This window comes from Halyomorpha halys, unplaced genomic scaffold, assembly GCF_000696795.3.
Source record: "Halyomorpha halys isolate HHAL.00 unplaced genomic scaffold, Hhal_1.1 Scaffold157.1, whole genome shotgun sequence".
In the NCBI taxonomy this organism is placed as follows: Eukaryota; Metazoa; Arthropoda; class Insecta; order Hemiptera; family Pentatomidae; genus Halyomorpha; species Halyomorpha halys.
Genome location: NW_027114029.1, coordinates 921,120 through 943,069, shown reverse-complemented (window position 1 = coordinate 943,069; position 21,950 = coordinate 921,120). Strand labels below are relative to the sequence as shown.

Below are 21,950 nucleotides of genomic sequence, written 5' to 3'. Positions count from 1 at the left end.
TATTTTTTCAAGTACTAAAATCAAAGTACACAACAAATCTACTGATGGCTTCAGATCATAAATGTTGGTAACATTTGCTTCGTTGAGCGCAAGAAAAAATACTTTAAAAAGAATAATCCTGTAAAATGAATTAATTTAAAACTTCAAGTGAAAACGTTTTCCAAAACGTGAATACACGAGTGGCACAAGATAATTTTCCTACAATTGAGAATCATTAAAAATAATTGATCAGCCCCGGATAAATAAAATAATGGGTTTTCAATTGACGTATTGTTAAAATATCCATTGTTACTTTATATTACAACAAAAATAATGTATTCTTAATTTTTTCATAAATTTTAATAAATAGTTAAAATGAAAAAGTGCGCAAGGTTAATATTAGTTCTCTGAATAAATGCCTACCGCGTTTTGAGATATTCTAAATAAATATCCATTTATTTAATATTGCGTTTTAATACAGAATGTACCGGTTACTTTTGTTTCGTTTGAGAATTAAATCAGTTGATCATATCTCTTGTAAGTGTGAGTGAACGAACGTATTCAGCAGTTGTCTTACAAATGATTGGCCTGTTTCACAGTTCTCCTGTTGCCGGGTAGCCGGCTGGTCTTTCTTGTGTCTAATGAATGAATTTGTAGCGGGTACCGAGGTGTGGGTTTAAACCAGGCACCAATTTGAGGGATGAGGTGCATTAACATAAGAAAGCCTCGGATAATACGCATTCCATAAGGTTAGGTAAGGTGGTCAGGATGTAATATGACCGGAGGATCGGACTGGTACAGATTCAATCTACAAACCATGTAGGATCGGCGAGTTTTAAAGTTAAAGGCGCCCTAAATCCAAGACGTTAAACGCAACTAATACAGTATTCGCTTGCAATTGAGTGGGGAAATATCAATTTTTAAAGGTATTTTATTTAGACCAGTGATACCCGATCTTTTTTGGGCGCCAGGACCCTTTTGGTAGAAATAGGAAAATGGAGAGACCCTTACATTATCATTTGATATAAATAAAGAGGTCCGTCTTTTCAGCAAAAGCTAAAAAAGGATAGGACACATACACAACACCTGTGAAAAACTTGAAGAAAATCTGAGATGGTAAGGTTCAAAATTGTTGAATTCACCCATCCCTTAATTGTTTCGCGGCAATCCTTCAAGAGGTTCGAGGTACCTCGATTGAGAATTTATTAATGAACATTTTCTCTCCTCTCAGAAGATCAAATTCACTAAGTGGATAGCTTCCAAAAACTTTACCTACCGCACTTATGGGTTTTAGCATAACTCGAACTTGACACTCACGTAGAATTTGTTGGTAAACTCTAAGAAAACCCACCCTTCCTGGCCTGTTTCTAATGCATAAAAATTAGCCTCAAAGAAGATTTTTCTTAATATTTTTTCTACAAGTCAATAATTTGTTATTACTTTATTTGATTCATAGTTTTCTTGTAAATTGTATATATTGTAGATATTTCAGAAAATAAAAATCAATTTGGTGGTATAAATCATAAATTCCTTATAAAATTTTGAATAGCTGAAGTATCTAGATTAAATTCTTTAAACGTTCTAGATAGAATGACACAGTTTAATGGTCCATGAATCACTTTCTGACATCTTTGGTTGTCAACACGCAGGTTTTTTTATGGTTATAGCGATAGGTTTATGAATGTGACATTCAAATGGGTTCAAACTGTGGGAAAATGAATCTATTATATTTAAAACTAAAATTCATATCCCGAAACGGGTCCTGTTGTTAACGTAACATGTTATAAGGTTAATAACGTATAATTATGACTTATTAATTTTTTTGTAGGAAGATAGTCTGGGTGGTGGTCAATAATGGTACCAAAGTAGTAGAAGAAAACTATTTATTGTTAACTAACATTTAGCCCCACTTACCAGGGCTTCATCAGGGCTGTCTGATTGAAACAATGATGATAACTCAACTCTTTTGGTACCTTTTTTGACTGCCACCCAGACCAACTTTGTACAAACTACTTCCTAGGGTCAAATGTCTCCATCCAATATTAATTTTTTTATTTACTTAATTACTCTATGTTGATTCTCCTTTTGCAGTTTTACAAATGAGATCAGCAGTAAGTGTTATTTTGTCAAGTCCCTTGCCAGACCCAAATATGTCACACCCTGATTATGATCAGTCTTATCACCATCATTCTGCATTGTTAATTCTTGTGAAACATTTGGGTATGTTAGTTACTTTGAAAGGTTTTTTTTTCTCTTTTTACGTTTGTTGATTGACAATAAATTTTGTAGGGGAAGAGCTACCTCAGAAGAATTTTCTCAAGTTGTTTGATCGGATAAATAAAATAAACAACATTAAAATTGTTGATAGTCTTGGTGTAAATAGGAATATATGGGCAAGATATATTAAAGATTACCCTGTTGGCAATAACGACTGGGGAGATTTTCAAACTCACCGAAGACTTTTGGGTCTTATTACAATAGGTAAATGACACCAGAATTATTTTATTTTATATTTTTGAGCATTTGATTTGATAATTATGTGTATATAATTACATTTTTCATTATTATTTAATTTTATTTATATTAATGTATGCTATTAGGAAAATGTAAGACTCAAATTGAACTGAATGAAATCTGCCGTATTCATGAAAGTCTTAAAGTTAAATACACTACTACCCTTTATGATTCAAGATGTATTATTCTTGGAATAAATGATGGTCCTAACACCCTAACTTTTGTTCCTCCATCATTTTTTAAAAGCAGAGGTTTATTTTATGCAACTGATGGGGAAGAAAGTGCTAATTTAGAAGACACTATTTCAGAATTCCTTTCATCCATATTCTGGGTGTTAGAATCGAAAAGACATGAGAGAAGTCGTGAAAAGGTATGTTCTTAATTACTCACATCACGTATAATATATTTAATATAATATATTTTCTTCAAAAATTAAAAAAAAAAAAGTATCCTTGATTATTATTGTTATTAATTTTATTTTTGACGCGAATAATTGCTGTTATATAGTTACAATTTAGTTATTCTTTTAAAAGTGAAATGGGACTGATTCTGGTACTTAAGATCTTAAGTAAGGTTGTGAGGAACTACTTTGGCTGTCTAATTTATACCTCTGCATACCAATTGTCATTTGTAAATAAGCTTAAAAAATTGAGTTGAAACAAAAATATGTTTATTCATAAAATAGGCAGGGATTAAAAAAAAGAATTGTCTTTTGCCTTATTACCTTTAATTTTTTGAGAGAAAGGATGAAGATTAAAGGCCTTTCCTTTTTACTATTGAACTTACTACTATCCTTTTAATATTGAAACAACTAACTCTGGGTTCCCCTCAATTGGAAATCATATGGTTGTAGCAGCCTGCTGTTACTTTCAAGTAAACCATAACTTAGTAGCTATTGTCACAGCTAGGAGCAACCTAATAGTCAAATATTAACCACTATTAAAAAAAAAATTCTCATGTTAATTTCTTGTAAATACTTTAGATTGCTCATATAATAACCCTGCAATATATTGTTATATTTATTAATGTATTTTTTGAATTAATAAAGATTAAATAAGAGTTCTCTGATCCATTACCTTCTTTCATGTAGGAACTCTTCATGGCCTTTTCAAGCCTAAAGATATCACTAGCCAACTTCAATATTCAATTAAAAATGGATTCATGACTTCAAAGGAAACAGTGACCTAACGTACTACCTGTTGATCGAATAACAAGCAGGTTGGCGACGATTCAGCCGAGGACTCTGCTGCGAGTCACTAAAGCTTACTGGTGTGAGTCTCATGAGGCAGGTCTTAGCAGGAGGGGTTCCTTTTGACCTCTTATGAGAAGCCATGTTGAAATATACGTATACAAATAAGAAGGCTCAGCAGGTTTGCCAGATAATATCCGGAAGAGAATTGAGGAAGACCTCAGAAAATGGAAAACCATTGTCCAGGAGGACATGATGGAAGAGTGTTGACCCTGAATGAATTTACCTTGGGGAAGTACTTTCCCTCTGTCTCATGGTTAAAAGCTAAGTGGGTCCTCCCAGAATAATGGATCTCCCAATTCCTGAAGGGGCATATGGACTTTTGAGCTAAGCTTCATCGCCATGGGATGGATGTCAACCCCCTATGCCTTCATTGTGGTCTGCCAAAAACTGCTGAGCATATTATTGTTGTTTGCACCGCCTTTGAGGCACTTAGGGCTAAACTGCTGAGGGAAAATGGACTATATGTTCTCATGAAAAATGATTTCCCTCAGCTGGTTACCGAACTACCTGTATTACAAACATTTTTCAATATCCACTTTAACCTAGTGTGGATAGGACTAGAGGAAAACGGACAATGAGAAAAAAAAATTGCTAAATTTTTAGACTTTGTTAATCAAACTGCAGGTGCATGCCTGCCTGTATTGCCCACAGGGCAGGGTAAGGCTGAGTAAATAAATAAAGTTGATTGAATGACTACCAATATTTTAGTTCTTTAACCGTGTTATTTCATTAGGAAATAACTTAATTCCTTTGAGTGTAACCGAGGGCAAATAGGCCCAAGGCCCTTGGTTTTGTCTATCCTTCCTTGAGGATGTAAGGTGCATATCTTTAGATTTAACTTTTACTTCACTCAACTGCAGGTGAGTTACCATGCTGCAAGAATCTAAGGCAAATATTGTTAGAACTCGCTTTTCCTCATTCAATTTTAGATTAATACGCTACTGGGTGTGGATACCATTCTGCAAGGATTTAAGGTGCATACCCTTAACCCTTAGATGCATGATTTTTTAATTTATGTAAAAAAAAATCCCCCAACTACTTAACTCAGGTCATATAACAACATAAAAATAAAAGTGGTTTAGATTCTTAAAAAATTTGAAAAATTTAATGTTCCTTGAGAGGGCATTTGAGTTATGATTCTGTCGCAAATCAAATTGGAGATATGTCACACAAGGAACATCTCAGTTTTTTCTGATTTGAAATAGGCAGAATATAAGATATTTAAAAAGTAATTCTGAATTATTGTTATACATAAAATTATCTAAATATATACATAATATATATTTTTAATTAAGTACTATGAAAATCTTAAAAACAATGTGCATTTGGTGCTACCAGAAATAAATTAACATTATAACATAAGAAATGTATTTACATTCTGATAAAATAACCTGGCAAAAAATAAAAGTAACTACAAATGGACAATAAGTTCAAGTAAACAATTTTAGGGAATATTTATGTCAAAGGATATACAAAATTAATCCAATTAAAAATTTTCTTAAGTAAAATATATATATAAATACAGAATGTTTTTTCTCTTATAGAGAAACATAAAAATCTGCGTTGGTGCAGATTATTCCTTGTTTAGCGTTTGAACCACTCATGCAAATGCTTGCTTTAATCTATTCCTACAAAAATTGTCATTTTATTTAGTTAGGGGTTTTTCAATGTAGTTATTGATTTTATCTATCAATCTTATGATAAAATTTTTTATTGGAAATCTTTTTTTTCAGATTGAACGAGTTTCCTTACTTTTAGCTCCTTTTGAAAAAAAAGATTTTGTTGGCCTTGACATGGAGTCCAGAAGCAATCGTAAAAGAAGTTTGGGTCGCATGACTAAACATTTAGGAGATCTGTGCCTTCAAGCGGGCTTGCACACTGATGCTCTTAATCATTATCATTCGGCTGTAGAAATATTAAGGTCGATCAATGATTGGTTATGGCTTGGTAGTAAGTTGATGATTTTTATTATTTTATTTTTACTTACTGCCTTTAAGTGACTTTTATCTTGAAATTATTTTATTATTCAATACAAGTTCTTTTGATATCATTTGTATAAAGTTATGATTTATATCTTCAACTATTTTTTATTACCTGTTTCTGGAGATGACAATCAGAAATTAGTATTAGAACAATACTCTCTTTGTTTCTGAACTCATGATTTATGCTGCAATATAAGGAGAGTCCTTTGTACTGTTTAAAAAAAAAATTATTTTGTAATGTTTCGAGGTGCATGTGAAGGATTAGGTGCAGCAACCATGTGCGTTCGTTATCCTAATGCAGGGAAATCATTATCAGTACAGAGGAATTCATCACTTCAAGAAGGCTCACAGATTAAAACAAGGTTAAAATCGTAGTTGTTCTTTGTTTTTAGTTTACGTTTTGGATATATAACTTTGAGGTATAGAATTAAATTTTAATTACAGAAATACTTCAACCAAGAATACGCTTGGAATGGAAATATTAGAACCTTCTTCATTACCTGCCCTTTCTCCACCAACCAATGTATTATCGAATGAAGAAATTTTGAAAGCTTATAGGGAATCAATTGTTCATTATAGTAAGGTTAGTAAGCATTCATTTTCATTTTTCTTTATTTATTAATATTTAACTTAATATTTACATTGTTTGTTTATAGTATCAGAATGCTGGTGTTATAGAAACAGAAGCAAGTTTTAAAGCAGCGAGGATAGCTATGGAATTGAACATGATATTACATGCTGCGAATTTTCTTCAAAATATTGTTTTTATAAATCTTGTCATTCCGGAAGAACAAAAGGTATAACAGTTTATGGAAATAGTAATTTCATTTTTATTAATAAGGTAAAAAAGTAGTATCTTTGTAAGTTAATGAAAAGATAGTTGACCATAGATAATATGTATGAGAAGATGGTTGGGGTTGCGGTCAGAGAATAACACAAATAAGTAAAAAAAATAATAAATCAAATAGAAAAAAAAAAGTTTTATAGCTTATTTGTGTTATTCTCTGACAGCACCCCTAATCATCTTCTCCTCATATATCTTTGTATGTATGTAAGAGTTGATTAATATGTATATAATACACCAAACAATCATACATAAAAAGATGCAGTATGCACTGAATGGTTTGGCTGCAAAGTGAAATATACTGACACTAACACTTCTATTTTTAAATTTATAAAAAGATTTTTTTTTAGATTCAAAGATTGATGACTCTCTCAGATCTATATACGAAAATGGGATTTATGCGCAAGGCCTCATTCTACCAACGGTTAGCTGCATCTCGCTACGTGTCAGCTAGAAATCCACAAACTGACTGGGATCAATGCTATAGCCTTATGATTCAGTCCCTTACAGGTCATCGCCTAACATTAGATCCTGCTGATTACCCTATGAGTAAGTGATTATTATTTTGCCATGGTTAACTTATGTTATTAATAAATTTAATTTATCTAGTTGTTAAGGTAATGAAGATATTCCTTCTGGAGTTTTTCATAAAAACATCTTTATTTCATTCAACAATGTTTCGGGATATTTTTTATCTTGAGATAATCTAATCCTTTATTATTAGCTCTAGTATCTTCTTTACCTTATCATCCAATTACATAAAAAATAAACTTCCCAGTAAATAATCAAGAATAACTTAATAAAAAAAATATTTTTTAGTATAAAATAAAAATTGGTTGTATTTGAGCAAGTATTAAAAAAATAAATAAATAAAAATAGTAATTTTTATAAGAAAATAAAATTATAAGTTTTTCCATAACTTCTATGAAAAAAGTTCAACGCTAAAACTTTTATTATATTTTAAAGAATTGTAGTTTTATTTTTGTCTTTCCTCCCTCTCCACCATTAAATTAATGAACATTTTATATTGGCCAATTGGTAATGGGCGAAACAAATATTCAAGGCCTGGATAGAAAATTAAAAATCAATACTCGTTAACTTATTCTATTTTCGAATATTATTGTTTAAATCATTAGGCTATAAGTGGGTTCTTTGAATCGTTTACTTTAGTTTTTATCAACTGAAGAAGATTAACCTTTTATGTATATATTAATAGTTGACTGTATAATTTAAAATATGAAGAAGATGGTTAGGGTTGCAGTGAAAAAGAAAAAAATAATAGTTGACAGTAACAAAATAGTTGAAATATACTTTGTGACTATATTTTTCTATAGTTTTATACTGAATAGAGACTATATTTTCTATAGTTTTAGACTGAAATAGTTGAAAATAGTTTAGTAAATAGTTTTTGACCGCATCCCATACCATCTTCTTCATAGATTAACCTTTTATTTTACTAAATTTATTTTCCTACATTTATCTTTCTCCTTGATTTATTTGTTATTACTTTTATTATTTATTTTTCTCTAATTTTACTCTAGTTGTGTATTTTTATTTGTATTATATATTACTAATATTGTTATTAATATTTATTCGATTCATATTCTTTTGATTTACTCTGCTCCAATGCTATATATTTTTTTTTTATACAATTCCCTTTGTATAATATATTAATAGTACCATATTAACAATGTTTATATCTTGCTTTATTTAGCCCTGATTGAAATCTGTAACATAGGTTGAAATGTTGCCTAATAAATAGTAATTACTATTACTACTACTTATTTAAAATAAATATTTCATGTTCCTCATGCATATATTAATGTTTTCTACATCAGCAGATTGATAGTTGATAATTAAAATAGTGTGAGTTTCTCTCTGATTTATAGGAAACAGGAACCTGTAACCCAATTCTAATTATTATTTCTTAGGTATATTATTTTAAAACTTTTTTTATTAATTAAAGTTATTGAACAATTATAGCATTATAAAATGTTTGGAATATCTCTTTGCCTGAGATTAAACCTCCACATTATTAACTGTTAAAAGCAAAGCTAATTGTTAATTAACCTGGCCGATGATCTGATAATATAGGAATAAAAAAAACGAAACAACTGGTATCCTTGAAATGTTATTATTGAAGTTAGAACCCTTGCTATAAATGCTGTCTATATTTACTTAAAAGTTTATTTGACCAAATTAGCATTTCCTGGAGTGAAGTTACGTTTAACTTGAAATTTTCATTAATATGAAATATATTTTAGTTAAAATTTTCTTCTCTAGAATAAAAAAAAAAATTTACCATTTTAGTAAATAATATATCTTTCATCCAAATAATCATTGATAAAACTATAATTCTTAAAAAGATTAATAAATTATTAGAACAATATATAAAGTATATATTAAGTACTAAACCTATAGAAAAGAAATGAAGCTTAATTTCGTTAAACAATATTTTATTTAAGTACTGTTAGTTTAAAAAAAAACTAGTTATATCGTCTAAGAGAATAAACTTATACCATAGTTTATTTTAATTGATAGGTGGTGAAAACGGATGGGGTAGACTCCAAAAACAAGTCCTACAAGATGTTGTAGTTGCTGCCAGACGTGTCGGACATTCCTCTTTAGCCACACGACATATGACACTCTTACTTCAAGTAATGTGGTCCGAGCTTACACCTGCTGAAAGACATGAAGCGGCTCTTCAGCTTAAGGGTATTGCGGCACAATGTGAGGGTTCTCCGGTTCCTCTTGTCCTCGAGTCTGGTCTCGTTATCCCACCGGCTAATCTCATTCACATTCCTACTGCTGAGTATGAAATTAAGTCTAAGTTTGGTGAAGTGTCGTTTTTAAGTTAAAATTTAGCAGATTAATGAAGACCACTTGGATATTGTTAAATTTATAGTATACTTATTCAATTAATATCACCAGTATTAAAGTAATTATTAGAAAAAGGGATCATTTGTTCTGAGATATCTTTTTTTATTTTTTTTAAATAAGTATATTATTAACATCAAAAATCCAACAGTGAAACCTGGCCTTTGCTTAGAGTGGCTTCTTTATTGTACCAATGTTCAAAATAACACATAAAATTTAAGGAACAAATGAATATAGACTGAACATAATGCTGAACAAATCTTTAATTATAGATACAAAACATTTTATACACTTAGACAATAAAATAGGATATTGTAAAGAAAAAAATGTAAGTCATTGTGAAATTTGGTATCGGTAGTGTTGATTGATATACTCAGCTTCTTCAGTTCTGTTGCTGATGTAGTAGATTTAAAATTATTGTAGTAGGATATTCTGGGCAAGGTTGCAAAAGAGTGGGTTTACGTAGAACTGAAATTTGAATAGTTTATCCATTGGTTGTATAAACAACGTTTTATATTTTTAAAAAAAAATTATATTCAGATGTTGAGGTGAAAAATAAACTTCCTTGAGAATATTACCAATATTCTATATTTGCTAGTACAACGTTTTAGGATTATCCATCTTCAAGTACTAATATTCCTTATTGTTAAGTATATCCATTTATTTTTCAAAATTTTATCTTATGGTTACTTAATTAAAAATTATAACAAAATACTGTTAAAATTGTTTAAACAACGTTGTGTTTTAATTTCTAATTAAGTAACCATAACCATAAGACAAAATTTCCAAAAAGGAATAGATGTACTTAGCAATAGCTAATATTAGTACTTGAAAATGAGAAAACACGAAATGTAAATATTCTAAAGGGACTTTATTTTTTACTCTAAAATCTTAATATAGTAATAATAAATTATAAATAAACAAAATTAATTATAAATAGAACAAACAACTTCCTAGGAAATAAAATCTAAAATAAATTTTTTTTTTATTATAGTAAATTTTGAATCAATGTATTTTTTTCGGCTTATTGTAGTAGTAAGAGTAAGTTACTTTAATTTAATTGTTACATATGTATTATCATTTATGTGTTTTAACAGGAGCTTTGTAGTTCATAAATTACGACAGCATCTACAACCTATGAAAATGGAAAAAGTCAAAGAAGATTATGGGCCATTTTTATTTACACCCCTTAACTTTGGTTCAATGGAAAGAAAGTCAGGATCGACAAAAGATAGCAAACTAAGTGAGATATAAGATATTTTATCAGGGGAAAATTATGAAATTATTTTATTACTATCTTAATTTATGTTGTATTTATATTTAAAGGCTACCTTTGGGTTGCTGAAGAAGAATGTGAAGTCAAAGTAGAATTAACTAATCCTTTGCCTTTTGAATTAGAAGTATCTAATATGGTAAGACAAAACATTTATCAACATTATCATATGTAATTAGAAAATATTTCAAAATATGTGATAGGGATAAATTTTAGTTGCTCTAATAACAAATCTTTTTGTTTATAATAAACTTCTTATAATATTATTGTTGTATAGATTTTTTGCTTGATTCGCTCTGCCCTTTTTCCAAAACAAAGAATGAGTAATAAACAATTTTCCAATGATGTTTAGCTTTTAACTGTATATTTAGTACAATTTGTCTCCATTTTTATGCTTTATTCTAACATTCTATTAGATGCATATATATAATCTTAATTGAGAGAAAAAACAATAATGTTTGAATTTTCAATTTTTTTTTTTTAATTGGGAGAAAAAACAATAATGTTTGAATTTTCGTTTGTTTTTTTTTTCCCTCATGCTAATGCTTTACAAATTTTGTTATCTGCAATTGTCATCTATGAGGTATTTATTTCTTCTAAAATTTATTAGAGCAGAGATTTTTTTTTTTTTAAATACCCAAAATAATTAAAATTTACAAAAACATCAATATAGTCTTAACACTTTTTTATTATCTTTACACTCCTACGTTTCAGCCATTCCGGCCATTTTCAAGGATCATTCACACTATCTCATTGGTTAATAAGTTGGCAGTTGGCCATTATTGTTAATGACACAATTATTATTAATTAATTTCTGGTAACAAGACTATTATTAAATTTATTCATACATCTTTTAGCGGCTGTTAACAAATGGTGTGGTTTTTGAAACACTTCCACTTACTGTTACTTTACCTCCGGATGCTGTAAAATATCCTGTGACTCTTGCTGGGACGCCTAAAGAAGTTGGAGAGTTAGAAATTTCTGGTAAACATTAAGATATTTTGTAATATATATGTAAATTTAATTGGAATTTTTTATGTATTTAAAAAAAATATTGCTTAATACTCATAAAGAGTTTTAATACTAACTTGGGATTTACACCAATTTAATAAGCACTGACAAGCATCTATTTTAGGGCTAATTTCTTCCATTCAATAGATTCAACTTTTTTTTATTGCTTACACCCTTATTTTATTTTATTCCAATTATTTCTTGTTGAAATTTTATAATATTCTTGATAAAATTGTATTTATTAATTCTGTTTTTGGATTTTATTTTTGTAGGATATTCAACGCATACTTTAGGAGTAAAGAGCAATTGTCGCCTAAAAAATCTGCCTAAAATTCACCAGTCACAATTTGTCATAGAAGTAGTTCCTGCCCTTCCTCTACTTGAAGTTTGTAATTTTGATTTTATTATCTTTTCAAGTATAAATTGAAGGATTTCAACGTCAAATTAATTTAGGTATGATTATCTGTTTAGGCCAAAATTGTCATTGGACCTGAAAGCGAACAAACTGCTTCTGTTATTTCTCTCTATGCAGGTGAAAGGTAATTTAAATTTTTGTTCTATTATTATGTTTTTAGGAAATTATACATCTAAGAGAGGAGTAGTTGAGTGGGTAAGGCACCTTCTTATTGATCCATGTTCAAACATTTATTTCATTAATTTAATTTTTGCCTTTCTAACATGGATTGACTCCAGGGTTGGGAGACTCCTGTGGCTTTTATGAAGTGGATACCTTATCCTTCAATCAGATTGGAGGAATCTGGTGGTTAAGTACAATCAACTTGCTCAAATATTGGTCATAACAATACTTCCTTATCAAGTACTGGACCCATAATACTTCATGAATTGTCCTGCTGCTTTCTCAGATTTCATTGCCGTTATCACATCTTCTTGTTCTTCATCAACTTCTTTCTATTAGTCATTGTGGTCCTCTTTCACCAATGGCAATGTCTTCAATTGACCCCATAAAATGGTTTCTCTATCTTTCTGTATCTTGTTCTATTTGGAGGAGAAGGGTTCATTTCTCATGTTTGTTGAGCTTAAAATACTGGAGGATTTCCTCTATCATGCCTTTAATTATTCTGTGGAATAGCTTCTAGTTTTCTAAAAGCAAGGAGGCAAAGAGAAGAAGCTGTCTATGGATTGAAGGTTTTAATATCTTGTCTGTAAGTATTTTTGAGTACCACCTTGTCTCTGTACAGCTTCTGAAAGGGAAGCTTTTGAAAATCCAATATTTTGTAAAAAAAAAAAAATAAATAAATAAAAAAAAATACTAAATGATGAGGTGTTAATAGATATGAGGAGAAGATGGTGGGGGATGCAGTTAGTAAAAATATACAAATAAGTAAAACTTAAAAAAAATAAAAATAAAATAATAAACAAACTTGGAAATATACTTAACAATAAATTCAGTAGATAGTTGTTGATACTAATAGAAGATGAAATATAATATTGTAGGGGTTAGAATTATACAAAACAAATGATAAAAAAAAGTTATTAAAAATCAGTGCTCATGTAAATAAAGAAATAAACAATTAAAAGTGTGGAAGAAAATGTAAATGATGGGTAATTGAAATGAATATAATAAAATATGTAAATAATGATTGAAAATATATAAATAGTAAAAACAATTTAAATTAACATATTGAAATTTGTGAAAGAAAATAATATATATGATATAATGGGCAAGAAAGAAAACGGAATGTATGCTGCAATAGATCCAAAGATGGGCAGTATTACAGATGATTAAAAAGTAATAAGCTTATTATCAAAACGTTGGAACAAATAAATAAGTTTTACTTATTTGTGTAACTTTATTGACCTCACACCCAACCATCTTCTCCTTATCTGGAGTTAACTATTAACTCCTCATTATAAATGAACTTTGATTCATTCACCACAGCTTGATTCATTCACCATAACTTGATTCATTCACCAGTTTACCTACGAAAAATTAGATGCTCAATGAACATATCGATTATGTTTATAAAATATCTTTTGGCAAAATAAAAGAAAAATTTTGAAATAGTCATTGGAGATGCTGAAAAAAATAAAATTGAGTAAATTAAATGCTCTTTTAAAGATTATTTATATTTTATTAATATTATTATTAATATTTTCTATCTCTCAACCTTGAGTTAATCCGTGGTCAACTATTTCTACACAGTGAAAAGAAAATTGATTTGTTCTTAATTTAAATTTTTCATTTTTAATATTGAGTTTTTAATATACTGTTGCTTAATCTGTGATACCTTCCAAGTCCAAAAAAAATAAAGAGGTATCTCGCCCCAACCATTGTTTTGTACTTATTAAATATTTTCTGAGTGAATTCTTTCGAGATTTCTCTAGAAAGAATCATTATTTTTATTTTATAACATTGGAAGATTATTAATGACCATATGTAATTAATGAAGGAAGATTGATTGGGTGGTAGTAAATAAAAGTAGCTCCAAATAGGTTGCTAACTATTTATTTTACAACCTATTTGTTAATAATCTATTTTGCGCTTTTTTTTTTTACTCTCACCCAGATCATCTTTTTTTCATAATATTTTGTATTCTTTTATTAACATACAAGATATCGCAGCTAAAGTGATTATATGTACTTTCATTCAACATCTATAATTGAGATTAACTGGTCCGTTATACTAGTTTTTTATTAAGGCTTCAGTAATTATTTATTATCCTTTTTTTTCTATTTTGGAGAAAATTGGTTTGAAGGTTAGATATATTATGTTCTTCCAGTTACTAATGTTTATTTTTAAAATTTTATCCTGAGTGATTATAAATTGTGTTAAATACAAAATATGTTTTTGGTTAAAGTTATAATTTTTAACTTAGCTGTTAAATTTAGTTTGCATTATTTTGAGTATTATTAATTTGTGTTATTTGCGCCCTTCCTCAGGACTGTGTATGATTTAGTGCTGAAGAATGTTGGAAGGGGCCCTGTTGAAGTTGTCGAAATCATTGTTGATTCTGGATTAGACCCGAATATGATTACTTGTGACACTGCACAGCTCAAAGACCACTTGCCCTTGGCAGAAGATGCTCAAGTTCGACTACCAATTACTTTCTTCGCTGTTGCTAATTTTGTGAGCAGTTTTCCGCCAGGTTTGTCAAGTTCATTTAACTAATTAATTCTTATAACTAAAGAGGACAATATTAATGTTAATATACTTAATAAACAGATGCTGGCAGCATGAGAAGCAGTTTATTTTCAGGGACCAATTCCTTCCCATCATTATCATCAAGTTTCAGACCAGGGATGTATGACCATCTGACCACACCAACTCCTTCTTTTAGGTATATTCATTGATGTTATCAAAATGAATTATATATTTTTCACCAGAAAAAAAGGATTTAATTAATATATAAAAAATCCTGATTTGAGATTTGGATTACTTTCATGAATATATAAATATCTCGATTAATCGTGTTGTAAAATATATAAACTGTATTTCAGAACTTACTATGCATTGAAATGAAAAACAAAACATAAGAACAGCATAATATTTTAGATATAAAAATAAAGTAAATTTTAAAATCCAATATATTTAATTTTCAATTATAGCATTTATTTTCTTACAGATCAGGACCAAGCAGTCTTAATTCACTTAGTTCTCAGTTTAATAAACTGAATATTGATAACTCAACGAAGGTAATTTTTCTAATATCATTTCATTTTTTTAATTATTCTTGTTTGAATTATCTTTCATCTGATATCGATATTTTATTTTTAAATCATCTTTAAACCAGAACTCCCTTGTTCCTTTGTCCAATCTCAGTTAACAAATATAAAGGTATTCTCTAGAACGAAAGACGATTTTTAATGCAGTACTTTGTTCAAAAATGCTTTGCAATCATATATTTTTTTATTAGAATATCAACCATGTTAAATGTTATATCATTTTAACATGCTAAAAGAAGAAAATATTTCTCCAATAAATACACTTCAACATGTTAAACTAAAGATCATGAAAACTCCTAATATAATAAGAGTAGGAAAAAAAAATTTTGTATTGGTATATCATTTTTTTTTTATTAAATTGAAATTTCTGTATTTATAATAATTTTGTTTACACCATTGTTATTTTAATAATATATTGGTTTCTCACTTTTTTGAAACCTTTGTTTTTTCTTACAGAGTTAAACTCTGATCCTATCCATCTTTTCAATGTTGAATTGTTATACAATATAATCAGTATCTATTGTTATTTTTCCCCCCACTTATTTTTAACCTTTGTTTTTCAACAGGGTATTGAATGTAGAATTAAAGTGCGCTATTCCGCTAAGCCTGGCCTGGATGCTGGTTATTGCCGAGTAGCAACTGTCCTCCTTCATATCGATATTACCAATTCTATATTAATTTCAAACTGGGATGTGCTCCCTGCAGAGACGTAAGGAATTGCTTTTTCTTTTTTTTTTACTATGGCTCACACCTTTTTATTGAAAGCTTTCTCATTTTTTAGAAGTTCACAGTTTTATATGGTCTTGGATGTTGTTAACATGACTAATCAAGAGGTAGAAGTTAAGTACACTGCTAATAAATGTATTTTAATTGAAGAAGGAGAATCTTGCAGAGTTCCAATCCCGGTTGATAGGTGTCCTCTTTCCAAAGTTGGTAAAGTGAGTATTATAATTTTTCCTATGCTTTATGATAATTTTGTAAATATTTCAAATATTGAGTACTTTGTTGATCCGATATATTTTAAAATACATTTATCGTTGATATTTATTATTAAGTTTACACAATGTGATAGTTTTAGTGTATTTTTAAAAATATAAATTTAAATATATTAAATTCATTGTGATTGAGGCATCTCTCCTTAGATAGTTTCCTCTACATTTGATTATTTAGGTTTTTGAATGTTAATTGGATGGAGAAGAAACTAAACACAAGTTCATAGAAGAAAAAAGTGTGTTACATTCGCTCCTGTTGAATAAAAATTAGAATAAAACTTCATTATGGTTGTCTTTAACAGTGAAGAAGTTCATAGTTCATATGGAAGTAACTAAAATACTCAGTCCTATCTGCTCTGTTAAGAAATAAAGTATTAGAAAAGATGCTGTTGCATATCTCATACTTGAAATTAGCAAGTAAGTGGCAAGATGAATTAGAAAACCAACTGCCTTTATCGATTGTGAGAAGTGCCATGTGACTTATCTAAAGAATATAACTGAAGGAAGTATGGTTGGACCAAATGAAGAAGGACTTTATGACAACTAATCATCATTGTCATTCTTGGCACTAAAACTCCCGAAGTGTCTGGACCTCAGGCAGTTAGGTTTCCTAGTGCTCTCTACTATTCACTTGAGCTCTCCTGTTGAGGATTTTCTAGATTGACCTTGCATCTGCTGTTGCCCCATCAATTCTTAACTACGACCTACCCATCAAAGATGTTCCACTATTATCATCTTTATAATTCCTGGATAACTGTAAAGTTTTGTTAATTCAGCATTCGTGAATATTCTCTAGGTACCATTGGCTTAACTGGGCTGTGACTCCTTAGTATTCACCTTTCTAACAGATCCAAGATCTATGGATTAAGCTCTAATCAAAGGCACCTCACAGTACACTTCAGTAGAAAAGGAAAGATCAAGAAGGAAAAGATATAACTTTATGTCTTAATATTAGTGCGTTTAGTTTCATTTATGTATGTCCTCTTTAATCTTCCTACTTCACCAGAAGTACCGCAAATATAGTCATGATTCGCAATAGATACTTTCTGCTCAGAATTTTAGGCTGCTTTGAAATTTGCATATTTCATAGTTATTATTAAATATTTTAATAAACATCAAGCAGTGGATCTATAGCCACTTCTCAATGTTTAATATGTTGTATATTAACTATTAAATATATATATTTTTTTTAATCAATCACTTTCTAGAGAACCCCACCGACATCATTTACACTTTCTTTTTTTTTTTCTCATCATAAGCTATTTTGTAACCCAAGCTATAAAAGCTTAAAGACACTTTTATATTACATATTTTATATAGAAGTCTCTTTTAATTATAATTTTTGTTTATAGTATTTCCAAGGTGAGGATTCGATAAAGGATATAGTTGATCTAAATTTAGCCTGCAGCGATCATATAGCATCACTCGTTGAAGTGGATTGGGAGCTCGGTGGTCGGAAGGGAAAAGCTTCCCTCAAAGGCATCACATTATCCACTCATATGTTGGATATTGTGAGAATGTCTCCTATCAGCTGGGGTCAGCTATATATTTATTTGTTTCTCTAATTAAGTTAAATTTTACTAATAAAATTATTCATAACTTAAATTTAATATTAGTACTACCTTATATTATAATTTAAAGAAATCTTAACTATGGTTTAACAGCTAGAATGTTGTTTGAAAAGAAATTGACTATTCTTTTTAACAGTACTATGTTCTTTGTAATAGTAATAGCTTGTGAATAATAAAAGCTTTTATTGATAGAATTCAAACATATTATTAATAAATATGATTTTTTTCTGAATTTGGAGAGATTAGATTCCTTATTGTTTATGGGGTAGCGAGGTAACTCCTTGAGCAAGGTACTGTGTTGATAAATCCTGAGCCTGGCTGTTACAGATAATCATTTATTCTGTTACTGCTGACATGTGTTAACCCTGTAGGTTTGGGAGCCCTAAAGTGTATTCTCTTAGTTGGAGGAAGACCTAACAGTCAAGCATGTTTATGAACAGACCTCCCTGCCCTACTGCATAAGCAACATTATTTCCTTAGAAAGAACTGACCTTTCATGAGTTGTATTAGTATAGGTTTTTTTTTATGTGAATTTCTTTGCTGTGAACTATTAGCCAAATTAACCTCTGAAAAATTACTGCAAATTGATCTCATCCTGTATATTTAGCATTGTTATTAACCAGGGAGGTGTTCTCCAGATGTCTGAGAAGCCATTTTAGAGATGTAATTTTATTTTTTCAGTTTTCAAGGAAAACTAATTTTTAACTTACTTACTTCTGAAAACAGTGTTCAGTTTGTTAATGTAATTTATAAGTAGTTCTGTAATGTGAAGATTGAAAAGATAACTTCAAGGTAGAAAGAGATAATAATTTATTTTTTCAGACCAGAGTTTAAATTGGAAACAGATTTCACTGTTAGAAGATCAAACCCTTCATGACTGTTAGGTAAAATTTTCTACTTTCGTTGGTTGACGGTACTCCTACCATGTCCCATTGAATCAATATATATATATATATATATATAGAGGGGATAAGTTCCAATTTAGGGGTGGGAGTTGAGCTATTATTTGTTAATTCAAGGAAGTGCACTTATTTTTAAATTAATAGTGGTTTGATTATTAAAGAGGTTTTGAACTATTGGTCATTAGCAACAATGATCAGTATAAAGTCTCATCTAGTGCATTATGCTGAAGCCCTTTGAATTAGACAATGATCGTCTGTTGTATCCTTTTATACCTTTGCTTATTACAGAAGTTAATATTTATATTATCAATAACTTTTATGTAAATTTAATAATATTGACATATTACCCATCACCTTTCAGATGTTCATATAAATGGAGAGGAAGCTAGTGGTGCACCTATGATGGTCGGAATTGGTGAATGCATTCAGATACAAATCGTGGCTCGGAATTCCCTCCCATGGCCTCTAAAAGATATCTCCCTGTCTGTTCAATTCTTCCAAGACTATCAAAATAATACTTACAATTTCAATTTGGATACTCGCCTAGCCATGGCAGGGCCTTCTCATTTGCACTTACCTATAGTGAGTTATTTATTTTATTTTAATTTTTATTAGATTAATTTAGGTATGTAGATACTGGTAATTGTTGCTAAAGTATTAGAAATAATGATTTGAGTTAAGTCAATAAAATGCCCTGCAAGTAATATTTTACTGTTTTATGTGTACTGACATTTCGTACTATGTTTTATTTGTTCTATTGAGTTATATAAAAACAAAATAAAAGTGATATAAAGATATTGATATAGTTTTAATACTTACAAATAGGACAAAATTGAAAATATAATACATAAAGTGAAGATCATAAACTACTTATCAATTCAATTGGACTAAAAGTGATTTTGAAGAGTGATAGATTATAATAAATAAAAACATTAAATAAGGTTATATCTTCTATTGGAAGAGTTTCATATGTAATTCAAACTTGTGATTGAAAAGGTTCTCTTCCTTGTTTTAATTATTTATTTTATATCGTTAATAAACAATAAAAATGTTTCAAGGTTGTCACCTCATCATCAAGTATATGATTGAACATCTATTTCAAATTAGGCTTTGTTTAGTCCTTATTAGTCTTGTATTGCTAATAACAGCATATTGTTGTCACTTAATATAAATTTTTTAATAATTAAAAAACAAACATATTCTAAATTAGGAGTTACAAAAAACCTTCCTAAAACCAGGGCAGAGTACCTTTTTATTCACAAACTCTAATTAAATAAGGTGTTCATAGTTGACCATCAATTTGATATGCAGAGAACATGGTCTTAGGATGTCATCAGTAATGATACAAAAATGAGATAACATCCTTGATTCAGAGAAACATAAAAATAAATTAATAACAAACAAACTTGGAAACATATATAACAATAAATTAAGTAGATAGTAGATTAATTTACATCATTTTCTTTCGCACAGTTCACTATATTAATTTAAATTGTTTCACTATTTATATATTTTTAATCATTACTTACATATTTTATTATGTTAATTTCGCTTTCTCATTATTCATTTCTTATCATTTCTCCCCCACATTTCATTTTGTTAATTTCTTTATTTACATGAGAACCATCAGATTTTTAATAACTTTTTTCATATTTGTTTCCAAGTTTGTTATTATTTTATTTGTATTTTTGTCCGAATTAAGGTTATCAGGTTTTTTATTTTCAGTTCTGAAGAAGATATGAAATTTAGGTCGAAATGTTGGCACAAATAAATAAGTTTTAGTTATTTGTGTATCATTACTAACAGAAACCCTCTCCCCCTCCCCCCGACTATCTTCTCCTCATATCAAAAACATTAAATCCATTTTTTTTGCCCATTTTTGTGTTTTATCTGCTGGTCAATCATTAAATGTTTTTAAGGCTAACAGTGATCCAATGCACACAATCTAGAACTATAAAATATTATTGTTCAGTAATTGTGCCTTTACTTCCTCTCACAATTTAAATATTTTTAAATATGACTTTGTTCAAAGAATTTTTATAACAGTGTTTATATAATATATTTTCTGATTCATAAAGTTTCTTAATCTTAACAATTTTTATTTACTTAAATTAGTTAATTGATTCAATATATTTTATTTTAGGTATTAGAACATGGAAGTGCTGATTACTGCTTCAATGTGGTATTTTTTATCCCTGGACAGTATAAAATGAATGTGCAATGCGTGTCTCAAGGGAAAAACACTTGGAAACTTGTACCTCCAGTTGAATTTGATGTTCATGATGCATAGGTTTGGTTGTGTTGGTATCGTAATATTTTATTACAATTTTTCTTTTTATAATTTCATTCATAGAAAAAATTGTCTGTTTTGCTTTGATTAACTTTAAGAAAAAATTGTCAGTGTATTTATACCATGTAATTATGACTTTTTTCAAGTTACGAAAAAGATAAATGGAGCTACACGTGTATATGATATTTCATGTTTTGTTTTTTCTGAAATTCTGAGGCTTATAGAATTTTTGATGTATCAAGGAAATTTTGGTTGGTTTATCATCCAACTTAATATTGCCTATTTTATTGTTATCCTCAAATGTATCATCATTTTGTTGATTATTGCGTGCTTGTGTATATGTAAACACACACACACACAAAATTTATTTAATATGTTAAAAAGTGTATTATTTATGTTTTTTTATAAAATATATTTTTGTATTTAATTCTTATTGTTACCTCATTCAATTGGATTATATTTTATGAAAAAGTTATTCTTGAGCAGAATTACTTTTAGAATGGTAAGATTAATTAAACTATTATTTAATATATATTAAATATATATATAATATATATAATTTCACAGAGGGCACCTAGTGGAATGTGTTATAATGTAAAGATTACAATATAAATTTAATCTACAACTTCCCAGTTAAAAGCAACTCATTATAGAAGCTGCCGATTAGTACTCCTTTGATAAAGAGTTACTCTGCTTATAGCCAAGTTGAGTGGATGCACATTATCATAAAACAAATCTGCAAAGTAAAGAAATACGTACACATACTTCTGATTAATTAT

At 29.1% G+C, this 21,950-nt stretch overlaps 1 protein-coding gene across 2 annotated transcripts; it reads left to right on the top strand.

Moving 5' to 3' along the window:
• Window positions 1-539: 539 nt before the first annotated feature.
• brun (trafficking protein particle complex subunit brun) lies at window positions 540-21,598 on the top strand. 2 transcript variants are annotated; one of them, XM_014417473.3, is made up of 23 exons: window positions 540-1,095; window positions 2,071-2,199; window positions 2,269-2,460; window positions 2,580-2,863; window positions 5,479-5,695; window positions 5,975-6,089; window positions 6,172-6,310; window positions 6,384-6,524; window positions 6,922-7,120; window positions 9,113-9,383; window positions 10,546-10,691; window positions 10,775-10,860; window positions 11,579-11,705; window positions 12,005-12,117; window positions 12,204-12,271; window positions 14,634-14,839; window positions 14,917-15,031; window positions 15,317-15,386; window positions 15,983-16,125; window positions 16,198-16,354; window positions 17,761-17,944; window positions 19,243-19,463; window positions 21,025-21,598. In XM_014417473.3, exons 2-23 carry the CDS (start codon window positions 2,079-2,081, stop codon window positions 21,169-21,171), a joined length of 3,462 nt encoding a protein of 1,153 aa, XP_014272959.1. In that variant the 5' UTR covers window positions 540-1,095; window positions 2,071-2,078; the 3' UTR covers window positions 21,172-21,598. The 2 variants fall into 2 exon arrangements, with proteins under 2 accessions (XP_014272959.1, XP_014272958.1); XM_014417472.3 differs by lacking the exon at window positions 540-1,095 and adding an exon at window positions 1,613-1,767.
• Window positions 21,599-21,950: the final 352 nt, after the last annotated feature.

What these genes read in the sequence shown, in the direction of transcription:
- brun (XM_014417473.3), top strand. Translation starts at nt 2,079, where the DNA reads ATGAGATCAGCAGTAAGTGTTATTTTGTCAAGTCCCTTGCCAGACCCA. An exon ending in GGCTCACAGATTAAAACAAG is followed by an intron (nt 6,090 to 6,171) that starts GTTAAAATCGTA and finishes TTTTAATTACAG; the next exon opens with AAATACTTCAACCAAGAATA. An exon ending in CTCATTTGCACTTACCTATA is followed by an intron (nt 19,464 to 21,024) that starts GTGAGTTATTTA and finishes ATTTTATTTTAG; the next exon opens with GTATTAGAACATGGAAGTGC.